Source organism: Catharus ustulatus, chromosome 4, assembly GCF_009819885.2.
Source record: "Catharus ustulatus isolate bCatUst1 chromosome 4, bCatUst1.pri.v2, whole genome shotgun sequence".
Lineage (NCBI taxonomy): Eukaryota > Metazoa > Chordata > Aves > Passeriformes > Turdidae > Catharus > Catharus ustulatus.
In genome coordinates, this window is record NC_046224.1 from 33,890,371 (window position 1) to 33,903,349 (window position 12,979).

The 12,979-nt window shown below is 42.5% G+C and overlaps 1 protein-coding gene across 1 annotated transcript in view; it reads left to right on the forward strand.

The window, feature by feature from the left end:
* Positions 1-7,739, forward strand: part of CFTR (CF transmembrane conductance regulator) — an 88,553-nt gene extending 80,814 nt beyond the window's left edge. Inside the window, exons 24-27 of the mRNA XM_033059032.1 lie at positions 2,192-2,281; positions 4,652-4,824; positions 5,156-5,261; positions 6,712-7,739. Of these exons, the coding sequence (XP_032914923.1) occupies positions 2,192-2,281; positions 4,652-4,824; positions 5,156-5,261; positions 6,712-6,918 (576 nt within the window). The 3' untranslated portion in view covers positions 6,919-7,739. The remainder of the gene's footprint in view (positions 1-2,191; positions 2,282-4,651; positions 4,825-5,155; positions 5,262-6,711) is intronic.
* Positions 7,740-12,979: the final 5,240 nt, after the last annotated feature.

Here is a 12,979-nt window from a genome sequence, read left to right on the forward strand (position 1 = left end):
AGGAAGGAGGTGTTGAAATTGAGAGAGAAGTACCAGAATTCAAGACAATGAAATATTTACTTTGGGGGGGGATGAAAAACCAACCCTGCTTTTGGAAATAGCTTGCTTTTAGTGCCCTGCTTCTTGAAAGCACAGCTATTAGAAATAGCAGCAGCTTCAGAAGAAAGTTGTAACTTTATTGCTCTGCCTGGTGCACTTTAGCAGGAATGTTATTCAGCCCTATCTTTAAAACTGGTTTGTTCAGTTAACTGTTCTTTGCCACTGAGAAGTGAAAACACATATTCCATTAGTTAAATGTATGAGGCTCACAGTGTGAACAAACCCATGCCTGACACTGTTTCCACAGCATTGTTGTTTCCACCACACCCACTACTTGGAAGAGACTAATCCTGCTGCAAATATGTCACCCCACTCACGCCACCTCACCAGCGCAGGGCATGGGAAAAGGACTGTGCTGTACTTCACCCAGGGCTCTCACTGTTGTTAACAATAGCAATTATAAGGGAAAGAGTCTGCTCTTTCCCTGTTGTCTCTACAAAAAGTACTTCAGTGATTAATTTTTAGCTGAGTGTGGCTCTGCAGCTCCGTCAGTGTGTTGTTTGCCATGTGTTGAAGGTATCATTGCACTTAAATCCACCCCACTGAGTGCACAGCACCACAGTGCAGCTGCTTCTCTCCTCTGGTTTCTTGAATTAGTTATTTCCTTCTCTTTTACACCAAATAATTTGGCAACAGCACGCATATCTTAATCTAGCAAATTAATTAGTGTAATTTATTTTCCTGTGCAATGTTTACACTTTTAATTAGTCATAATTAAATTATTAATGTAACTGTGTGTATAAATCACTTTGATGAAAGAATGCCAAGTTCCCAGGCTGGGTCAGATGGAGATTGTGGTAGACAGGCCAAACTCTGGGAGAGCACTTGCTGAGTGTATTCTCTCAGTTTTCTGCTGGTACAGCTAGTCCTCCACTGCTTTTGGTCGTGTTTGACTACCAAGACTCCAGGAACTTACGTGGCTGTGAATCACTGGCATTTCAACACGTTTTCTCTAAATAAATACTTTGTTCAGAAATACGGAAGAAAATAATTGTCTCAATTTTATCCTCTTGGTATTTGTTGCGTACATACATGGAAAGAGCAAGCAAATGGCAATATTTCTCAACAAGGCACTTAAATTCTTTGGGAGCAAGTCCTCCCTGCTACAAACAGCAGGAGTACCTCACAGCATAGAAAAAAAATGGTTCCTTAAGAAATGTTGTATAGCCTCAGTGTCCCTTGAAGAATCTAATTTCCATCAGAATCTGCCCCATGTTAAAAGAGATTAAACAAATATTTAATTTTGTCTGAGTCACTGCCTCTTGGGCTACAAAACGTGTATCTGAGGTAAGATTGCCTACATCTGCTTGCCTGAAATGATGGGGCGAGCAGAATGGGCTGGTAAACTTCATTTGGAGAAGGGCGTTGCTGTCCGTGCCAGGAAATGCGCATCCTGCTCATCTCCTGCAGCGGGAGGTGGGAGTGGGACAGAGCAGGGAGCGAGCCCAGCCCGCAGCCACATGGGGAAACCTCTGGCACAGCAGGTGGCTGCTGCTGCAGTGCACTCATGCGACAGTGAGAGAGGGAGAGAACAACTCTAGAGATAGGACTGGGACATGGTGAAATGCCAGGGAACAGAATGATGCTGAGATGTGTATTTGGCTACAATTTATTAGAAATAGAAATTCATTGATGAAAAACAACTTAGGACAATGTCCCTGAATTTTGACAAATAAGCAGTAGTTTTTTTTTCTCTCCAAACAAAATTGTGGAAACACACACTTTAGTTTGATAGATTTTTCCTGTGTGTTTGAGTTTGTTTCACACAGTACAGAATCACAAATAGTATAAAACATGTATTTCTAAATGACAATACAGGCAATGTTATATTCTGAAAACTGCTGAAATCAGGGGTTTGGTGGTTTTCAGACAAATTTGGCAAAGATTTTATTAAGATAATTGCCAAAATCTAAATATATGTGCTTTCAAAATCACTTTCCTTTTGGAAAAATATTTTAAAAACCCTAATAACCTGCAGTTAGCTCCATCTGCTAATTGCAGAAGGTTATTCTTTTGTCTGTATGCTTCACAATTTCTGAAGTCTTATGCAATGTTTCAGGTTATCTATCTACCTGTGTCTTTTTTCTTGCAGAAAGTGTTCATATTTTCTGGAACTTTTCGGATGAATTTGGATCCTTATGGGCAGTGGAATGATGAAGAAATATGGAAAGTTGCAGAGGAGGTAAAGCTGTTCAGTGTTATTTGTCTCCCTCTGGTGATATGGTTACAGTGTAGGTCAAATGATTGTAATATTTTACATTTATGTAGAATCTTAGGAAACAAGTGCAGGGGAAAGGTCATGCTGTACCATATCTATTATGTTTTATGTAAATAGTTATTTCAATTCTCAGGCCAGTGTGAAGCCAGCTGAGAGGAACTCTCTCTGACAAGGGATTCAGGCTTTTGTTCTACTTGTGCCATGGAGCTTCCTTTGCCATGGAAAATAATTGTCATGGAATGTTAGAATTTTGAACCTGAACGTTGTCTTCTAATATTTTGCTGAGGTTTCAACAACATTTTTTCCCCCCAATTCCAAAGCTTAGGGATCAGATTCTGTTTCCATGTTGCACTGGTCCCACACATTGCAGCTGTCAGGTGCCACCTCTTGGCTCTGACAGTGTTTCACGGGTTACAGAGGTGACCTAACACCCCGGAAAAGTCAGGTGAGCATTACAGGAGGGAAAGGGCTGCGGCCTAGAAAGTGGATACCTTTTTCTAAGTTACAGATAACCTAATTTATGCAGACCTAGCCATGAATTGGTGCTATTTCCCCTGTTTATTCTAAGTCTCACGTGTCAAAAAATGCTCACAGGTGTGGGACTCAATCTGAAAGTTTCCTCCTTTCCCATTCAGGAGGTTAACTCTGTCTCTGCTTGCTTTCCTGGCTTTTTAAAATTTCTTCCCTACACTTGGAAAAAAGGAAAATAGACACTGTGACTAATTTACTGTTAAATAAAAATATCATGACATTTTTGTTTAGATGGTGTGACAGCACCTTTCAGACAGCCCTAGCAGAGGCAACAGCATGCTAAGTGCTGTTTCTCTGCTTCTCTGAGGCTCAGGAAAAAATTGTTGAGTGTGGATCAATATCCCCTTTCTTGAGGAAGATAAGCTCTCCTGCTTTGGAGGATTGGTTCCAGTGTGTATTCTTGGGATTTTAAAGAGCTAAAGCTCTTTTACAATCGCATAGAAAAAAAAAAAAAAAAAGAAAAAAGAAATGTTTATCATTAAGGAGTTTGGCAAAGCTGTATGTGATACTGAGGTTTTCATTGCACAGGCAAGAATGCAAAGCAAATAGAAAAAAGAAAGAGCTGTAATGCTTTTTACTAGGAGTGATTGGATTGTTTACCAAGTTCATGCTCTTGAAGTCTGGCTTGGCAGTGGCAGTGAGTCAGTGTAACTTTGGGAGCACGGCACAGAAATGAACTGTCAGCTTATTCCAGACCCATGTTGACTGCTGAGGATTTAGAGGATCCTCCTGAGATCAGCATAAGCTTTTTACACTCCTTGCAATCAACTGCAGAGAACAAGGCCTTGTCTGATTTTTATTGCCCCCATATTTCAGCACCTGAATCTGTCAGACTGGTGACAACTTGGGAGCTTAAGTTTTACTTCTGCTGTCAGCTCTCTGAATCCTATGGGTACATGGAGAGACCTTGTGCAGTTTTAAGAAGAAAGCACCTTTTCCATGTATTGAATGCAAAATTTCATTAAGGACACAATGTGTGTTTAAAAGGAACAAAACACTAATTTGCTTACAAATTAAAGCACAAGCTCTTCAGAAGCTCAACATGTAAACCCATACACCACAGTTTAATATGGTTTCCCTGCAAAGTGAAAACATGTTGTAGGAATTCCAATTTTTTGTTTTCCCTGGAATGCAAATTAGTTGCAGATCAGTAATATTAAAAAAAATCCAAGGGAGGATGCCTTTGTAAATTACTGGAGCTTCATTACGTTTTTATAAGGTTTTATAGAGCCATACAACTCACCTATTTTTCCTAGTTTTCATGTTTTGTAAAACTGTCTCTCAAAACTCTGTTGAGAAGGCCAAGGACCACAGTTGGTTTGGATCTGTGGAAGATGGAAAGCTTTGCTTTGAGGTGGAAATCTCCCAAGGAGAGTAAACAGGAGCACTGTAAAAAACAGTCAGAAAACATCTCCTGGGCTGGACCTTGGTTTCTGGTCCAAAGGCAGCAGCTTCACTTGGCATGGGCACCCCTCTAAACACTTTGGCACCAGTACCAGAGGGATGCCCCTCATGCCTTTAGCAGAACCAAAGTTCACAAGACCTTTGGGGCAGCAAAAGGAGTACCTGGAAACACTGTCAGAGCTGTAGAGACAGAGGCCATAGTGACAAAGGTTATTTTCTCACTTGCTATAATGTGGCATATGAATTTTGCTCATTAATTTTTAAACTCCTAGTAACTAAAGAGGCCCTTTTTTCCTTTCAAAAATCACTTTCCTTAGCATTTACAATGATGTAAATGATCGTCACAGTCAGCAGTAATTATACCTTGCCAATTTTTTGTGTCCTTTATTTCTCCGGCAGGTTGGGCTGAAGTCTGTAATAGAGCAATTTCCAGGCAAGCTTGATTTTGTTCTCGTGGATGGAGGCTGTGTCCTCAGTCACGGCCACAAACAGCTGATGTGCCTCGCCCGGTCAGTCCTCAGCAAAGCTAAAATCTTGCTGCTCGATGAACCAAGTGCTCACCTGGACCCTGTGTATGTTTTGTTCATTTGTTCTCTTTTCTAATCTGGAATACGAAAACCCGTGAGGCAGCACCATCTAAAGAGATCTTTTGTAACTTGTGTGGCCTATGACTAAAGCTGATTTCAGTAATGTGTGTTGGTAATTCTGTGCGGGGCATCAGGGAGGCCGGGTTACAGCTTTGCTCTGTGGCTGATGGGTGCTTTGGCAGCAGAGGTGCAGCTGAGGCACCGCAGAGCTGTGCCCCTGCATGGCAGCTCTGCAGCCCACAGCCAGGCTGTTACACGTCAGTGCAGCTATGGGCATGCACACTGCAGTCTGATGCAGTGTTTGTTTGCCTTTCAGAACTTCCCAGGTGATCAGGAAGACCCTGAAGCACGCGTTTGCCAACTGCACGGTGATACTCTCCGAGCACAGGCTGGAGGCCATGCTGGAGTGCCAGAGATTTTTGGTGGGTATTTCTCATAGGCTCACTTACTGCTGTCTCACTGCATTTGATGAATATGCAAAACACACCAAGTGGAAATGATGATGTTTTCTGGATCGATGGGAGTCACTCAGGGCAGCTGAGCAACCTACCCACTGGCTGAACTGCAGTAGGCACCTGTTTGCTATTTCACCTGATCTCTCAGATACCAGTGTTCAGATGAGCTGGGTCATGTTCTGGAGGAGCAAGAAGGAAAGTTTCAACCAGAAGGAAAGTTGTGTAGGTTGTCTAGCTGCTGATGCAGGTGCTTTATATTTTTGATTGGCTCAGGAGATTCAGAAAAATCTCAGCATCTCCCAGAGTTTTACAATTGCAAATGCAGAATCAGCTGCACTTGAGCAATAGGAGGCTGCTGGGGAAGAGGGGTTTCCTAATATGTGATGAACAGAATTGCTGATTTCTTTTGACAGCTATGTAAATAATCCTTTCATGTGTAATCAAGGGGACAAATTACTGGAGTCCTGGGGTATTTCCTTTGTTACATAAAAATGGTTAGTAAAGACAAGGCAAGTTATGTAAAAGTTATGTAAATTGTTCTTAAAAATTAGGTTCCTCTCTCTGTATTTTTTTCACTCTTCTATAAGAGGGCATCTAAATTTTATTAGCAGAGTGAAACACGGTTTTTGATGTCTATTTGATTGGGTGCATTAGCACAGCAGGAGGAATAGTGCCTGGAGTAAAGCAGGCTAGTCAGTAGACAGGTTGTACATCCTTTTGGATGTGCTGCTCCTCTGTGTGTGCTGGACTCAGCCTTGCCCCCAGCTGCTGTGGGAGCAGAGCCCTAGCAGGCAGGCAGCCTCTGCTCTGAAAAGGCTTCCCACCCTCCAGACCGCGTTTTAGCAGTAGAGATGCTAAAGGTTCTCTCCTGCCAGACCTGTGCCCTTACCAGAGATGTGCTGACCCTGCAGTGCCAGCGAAGGAACCTGATTTTTCCCTGACTCCTGTCTGACAGGGGAGTCCAGCACAAACTTACAGGGCAAACCTCTTGTCTCCTTCAAGCAGAGGCGAGCAGTGCTTCCTTGTTTGGTGAGAAGAAAGCAAAGAAAGCCTGGCACCTTGCTGGCAGCCTTCTCCTTCTGCTTATCATAGAAAAATTAACGCTTTCTTAACTGGGTGGTCTAGCAGTGCTCGGGAAATGCCAAAGTACTGGGAGACTTCAACAAAGGGACTCAGAGGTAAAACCAGGTCACAAGGAGAAACCAGCCAGTCTAGCAGCACTTTCTTTTCCACATGTTCAAATTTTAATGTATGTTTTTGTGGTTGCAATTAGCAACTAGAAATTAAAAATTGTAAATTGGGCTTTTTCTGTTAGATGTTTGCCATGTCTTCATGTCTCTTCTCTGCTCCATTAGTTGCATTAGCTGAATTCTGTCAGCACCACCACTGCTCATCTAATGGAGTGATGTTTCTCCAGGTAATCGAGGACAATAAATTGAGGCAGTACGAATCCATTCAGAAGCTGCTGAATGAGAAGAGCTCCTTCAGGCAGGCCATCAGTCATGCCGAGCGCCTTAAGCTACTCCCAGCACACCACAGAAACTCCAGCAAACGTAAACCCCGACCCCAAATCACTGCCTTGCAGGAGGAGACGGAGGAAGAAGTGCAGGAGACAAGACTCTGAGATGCTGTGTAGGGACCCTCTGTGGTGTGAATGGTCAGCAGTGCCCCATGATGACAGGACCAGCACTTCTGAACCTGCCTCAGCCATGCACAAATTCAGCCTTCCAGGAGGTGTTTACTGCAGCGACTGCATGAGCATGTGGGAATTGCTTCCCTTATGTGGTTAATCATGTGCAAGTTAGTACATTCTTTGAGGTTTTGCCACTAACAGTGGTGAAACCAGATTTCCTTTGGAAAGCTGCTCTGATTGGATACAAACGAGATGGCAGGCAGAACTAACCTGCCTAGCCTGACATAATTGTTTCAGAAAACTTTTAGAAATGTCCTTGCTTGGGTCAGAGGGCTGGACAGCAGGAAGAATGTGAAAAAAAATAATAAAATCTGGGTGGAAAACAGAAAAATCAGTATGTAAAAAACTTCTGCAGATTCACTTCCTGCAAATGAATTAAGGGACAATGTCAGCAAGGCACACAAAAAACTTCCTCCTCTTTGTTCTCCATGCGGCAACTGTAATTTCAGTTTAGCAGGAAAGGCCAAATGCCACGTGCATAGGTGAAAATGAAGGAAGAGAGGATATTGTCTTGGAAACCAATCAAAATCTGTCATGTCTCCACAGTTAGGGGAGAATTGGTATTTCCTCTTAAAACCTAGGAGACTGTTAACCTGACCCTGCACACTCTTGCAATTGGAACAGTGCAGGCTGACATCAATATCTAGGTAAAGGTAGGACTCCTGGCAGTGGACCTGTAATAATTTGCACAGGTCTGGCATCTTTATATACTTTTTACTTTGGCCTAACAAAACAAAACAAAACAAAACAAAACAAAACAAAACCAAAAAAAAAAAAAAAGGGAAGAAACCTCTCAGAAGTAGACTTTAATAATGAAATTAATTTTTATACTCTTCTGGTTTGCAGTTTTATTATGGAACTAAATATTCTCTAGGATATTTTATTTATTTTAATATTGTGCAAACTTTTGCTAAGGAAATTATGTATTTTAAGAGTGATTACGTACTATAAAGAAAAATATATTTGTACAAAAGTTTTATATTTGGATTGTTGCAGGGATATTTTGCTATTAGACTTTGATGTCTCATTATGCTAGAGCTGTTGAAAACGAGGGCAGCCCCAAGAGTTTGGCCAGGTACTGTCCAATGCTGTCTTTGTGCACTAAAGTATTCTAGTGATATACAGGTGGTTTAGAATATTTTTTTCTTTAAATAAATTTTTAAAAAGAGAAACTGCCTCTATGACACATTACAAACCGCCTCCCACTTGCCAAATGAGACCGGCGCTGTGGACCGACTCTGCTGCTTGCGCTGCAGTCATTGCTGCCTACCCAAAGCACGGGCACGGTGTTCAGGGTGCTCTGTGCAGCGCGGAGAGCGGGGCGGCTGCGGGGCTGTCGGGGCTGTCGGGGCTGTCAGGGCTATCGGGGCTGTCCGGGTGGCTCGGGCGGCACTAGGTGGTGCTGCAGGGCTCGGGCGGGGAGCGTGACCCCGGGCTGAGTGCAGCTCCCTGCCAGGAGCAAGGCTCGGGTTAAACTCTTTCGGGCCGGCCTGGGCTGTTCCGGTGGCCTGGGCTGCCTCCGGCTGGGCGCTGGTGCTGCTCAGGGTGCCGCTGGTCCCGGCTGAGCTCACTCCGGAGCTGCGCTCCCTGCATCACGCTGCTTTCCCTCTAGCTCTGTCCCCCATTGCATACTTTCGGGCCTTCATTACACATTTCCTCTGCAAATATTTGTTGGTGGGTTTTTTTCCCTGCCCTGTCCCTTATACTATACTTTTATGCTTCTAGCACTTTCCTGGGTCTCTTACCTTCTGCGGGGGACACCTCCTGAGCTGCCTGATTTTCTCCACAAAGCAATGTCTCGCTCACAAAGCATTTTGGATACCCTTGGGTCTCAATTTTGCCATATCACTATTTCTTTGCCACTAAGCTCTGCTTGATTTATAACAACGGAAAACCAACTGTATATTAAAGTAGCATCACTTTTGAATCCCATCTTCACTCCTCCTATCCCCTCAAACTGTTCACCTCACACTGTTTGTCCCCTTTCTCACATCATCAGCTCTGCGTTCGTGCAATTCTTTACAGAGTATGTGGCCAAGCCTGGCTGGGAGGCCAGGGATGCTGCAGTGTGGCCAAGTCCAAAGAGGCGTGCCAAGGGTCACTTTTTCAGGACGTTACTCAGAGTTAGAGCAGACACACCAAGTGGGGGAGTTTATTATCTAAATAAACAAGATGATCAGAAAGATCAGCAGAAAAGAACCACCGTGTCATTAGAACCAGCGCATGATCAGAGCTTGCGCAAGTGACCGTTCATGTTTTGTGTCATTGTCAGAGTTAGAAGGTGGTAGGTAAGCTGGATTCAGCAGACAAGGATACATTTCAGGAAAGAATAACATAAATACAGCAGAAGCATGTAGTAGATGGGACATAAGGAAGCTGCTGATACAAACACGAGGACTTTGAGGGACAAAGTAAATCAGTTGACTGATTGCCCCCACCCTGGGCCACAACACTCACTGAAACAGCTTCTGCCATCAGTGCCCAGCTACCACCATGACACTGCCAGGCTCAAAGAGCCCAAGCAAGACGCTGCCCTCTCAGGGCAACTGAGAGAAGAGTGTGCTATTTCTTTCAGTCCCAAACCACTGCTTCAGCTCCTTTGGAGTTCAGGCTGGGACAGGAGGTAAGTTACTACCAGCCTCCTTGAAGAGGATGACACAGCCTCCTTCCTAACAAAGGTTGAGAAGAGCATGTTACCTTCCAAAGTGTTCTTGTACTTGCTGTCAAGGGGTGACAACTCCCCAGGATGTTTGCCTGAAATTAATCTGGGAAGTTGCACATGCTGTTCATGATGGAAAATGGAGCACAAGAGGAAAGGGAGAAAATAAAAAAAGAAGCAAATGAGGCCATAAACAGTGGAAGAAGAAACAATGACCTTCATAAACACAGGCTGAGCATTACTTAAGGGAATTTTTCTTACTTTCATGAATTTGATAAAACAAAACAGATATAAAAAATATTCCTACCAGAGCACTTTGTCATTAAACCCAACTATACAGATATGTGGGTGTGTACAATGTTCAGCCAAAGAGAAGAGCATGTTGACTAATACTACATGTAGAGATTTAATTTTGCAGCCTGCAAAGAAGAAACCAAAAAGACAAAGTTGAAAAGAGATTCTGTAGTTGTCCTTAAGTACAGTGGACTGCTAGTACAGCTCTAAGAAGCTCTTGGGAGAGCAAAGGCTAAGCAAGGATAGCCTAAACAAATTTGAACTATGCACACTTACCCATTTACATAAATATTGTATACAAACTAACTACACAAATTAGCTTGATAATTGTCATTAGCGGGAACTGTTCAGTTATCTCACTAGAATCAAACAAGCCTGCTATTCCAACAAACAACATTGCTTTCACAGTTGCTTAACTGGTGTCTTACCAGCTGTGCTTTATTCATTAACTATCCATTTCCAAAGTATTTCTTAAAATCCACCTCCTCCAGTTTCACAAGCCTTAAATCTCTCAGGCTGTTACAATCAGAGCTGCTAAATACCTGATGGCCTCTATGCTTTTTGAATTCCATCTACCCTGTTTAAGCAACAGGCTTAAGTCATTTCTTAGTAACTTAAGGCCTTTTAGAGCATTTCCCTATATTAATTCTTAACTGGTGTTAATTGCTGGAGGTAATTTCAGAACCATATAATTTGTTTAATTTTATTTACCTAAAAAGTGTTTTGGTGATTATTTTTCCCTCATTTTTCTATTATAGATTTGGTATTTTAGGTCTGTAATTACTTGTCTATGATTTAACATTTGGAAAAAAACCCACGCTGCTTTAGAACTGATGTACAATTGTTCATTAATGGACCATTAGTTGTTGCCTAAACGCATCTTGCAAATTAAGCAATGCAATCCAATACAGTAACACATTTCCTTTATAACCCCCATGTTCTCTAAATCCAATTTCCTGTTCTTGGGATAAACAATATTTATACTAAGTTCATTCCCCAGGGCTCACTTCAACTCAAAATACTACCCTTGTAAAATGCAGCCAGAGGTTTCTGAGTGATGCTACAGCCCAGTACCACATACCTTGTGCTCCCTTAAAGTCACTTCTTGAAGAACAGTCCACTTAGTAATTCTCTAGTCTCTTAGCTGTGGTTTGACCACCATAAACATCAGTTTAGCCAGAGTTACGACCAATAAAGTGATCCTTCATCCTTTCTCCAAGTATTTTCCACCACCAGAGGCTGTTTTGCTTCTCCAGTTCTAATGGAAAGCTGGAGGGTTTTTGATGTATTTTGGAAATCACTTGAGCTATATTACAGGAGGAGATGTGCCTCAGGCCTGCTGGTTTCGCTGTTCAATGTTGCTGTCTTTGTTGAATGATGGAGTAGGTTTTTCATGCTTTTAATTTTGGAGTTCATGCTCAGCAACCCAAAAACAAAGGCAAATATTGTCTGATGGAGGAACACAGTCCATGGTCTTGTCAAGAAATAAGAACCATAGGAGAGATGCAGAAAGCTTTTATTTTCAGGACTGGCTTGAAGTGGAGAGCTGGAATGTTTAGTACTTTCCAGAGGTGATGGATGTTAAGTATCTTTCATGTTTCTCTGGCTGAAGACATTGAGATGTGTATAAAGAATGTAGTATAGTCAGATGAGGGTTAAATTAAGAGTCTTTCACTGCCACAGTGGCCTGTTAGATGGATTCAACGGTAGAAGCTTCCCTGTACTTTCTAAGATACTCCACCACAGTGATGGGGTCTCTCCCTCTTCACTTACCTCCTTTAAAGTCACGGGGTAATAGCTGGGAGCAGATGCAGCATGGATGGCCGTGGCCTATCACAGCACACTCCAATCCTCTCTGCTTGAGACACAGAAAGCAGGGAAGAGGAAGGATTTTTCCCATTACAAACCCAAAGTGAGAGTAGCTGGTATGACAAGTCACTCATGAGGAGTGCTGTGTGCAGCATCACAGGAAGAACCTGAGGGCAGTGAAACCCTGAGCCCATGAACAGAGCCTGGCCTTGCTTCAGCACAACCTATCACAAACCAAGTGATAAGCCAGCAGAGAAGTCAGCATGTCCACAAGCAAACTGTGTTACGGTTATGTGGTGTTCGCTCTTTGAGGGCAGGAACTGAGAAAGATTAGCACTTAGTGCAGAGAGAAGAACCAGTTAGGAGATCTGCAAGATACTGTGAGAATAAAGCTGCATGGAGATCACAGACTGTGTTGAACTGACAGACAGACAGACAAACAAAATGACAGCAGACAGAAGCCAAACAGGTAAAAGACGCAGATGGAGAATTTAGTACAGCAGGCTGAAAAGGAAGGATATTTAGGGCATTGAAAAGTAATGATAAATTTACCAAGAGACCTAACTTTCACACCATGATCAAAGTTACTCTGTCCTCCATAGATTTTCATGCACAGTACAGTACTGATTAGTTTTCACTCTCACAAACAATATGTAGTTTTAAAATATGCCTCAAAATATGCTTTAGGACACTCCCCAGTATCTTCCCACACAAAAGCACAATTAACTCTTGGTCTAAATGAGGTCTGACATTTTCAAGGTGTATTTTAAATGCAGAACAAACCTAGCTTAGAAGCATGTGAGGATTTTAGTTTTCTTATAGCTCATAAAAAAATAAAGTTACAAATTCTGATGTTGGAATTTATGTGATCCTTACAAACAGTGTCTTCCCCTTGTGTTCCTCCTTGGCCACGAAATACATACCTGAGCTTCTCACACAAGCTACCACACTGCTGCTCACTGCTTCAGCACATTAGGGATCCTACTTGCTGAGACTCACTGCTCCAACCTGCAGTGCTTCACAGCTGACTCATTCTGCTGAGAACCACCAGCAAAACCAGCATCCATTTTTTGGCACAAAAATTGAATAGAAAAGTAAAAATCAATCTCTTGAGAAATGATCTGTATTTGGTTACACATTACTATCACACAGCAAACTGAAGTCTTAGTGAAACAGTAAATGCCGAAAACCAAGGTACTTTCTAAATACATTGTGCAGGAAATTATTTCA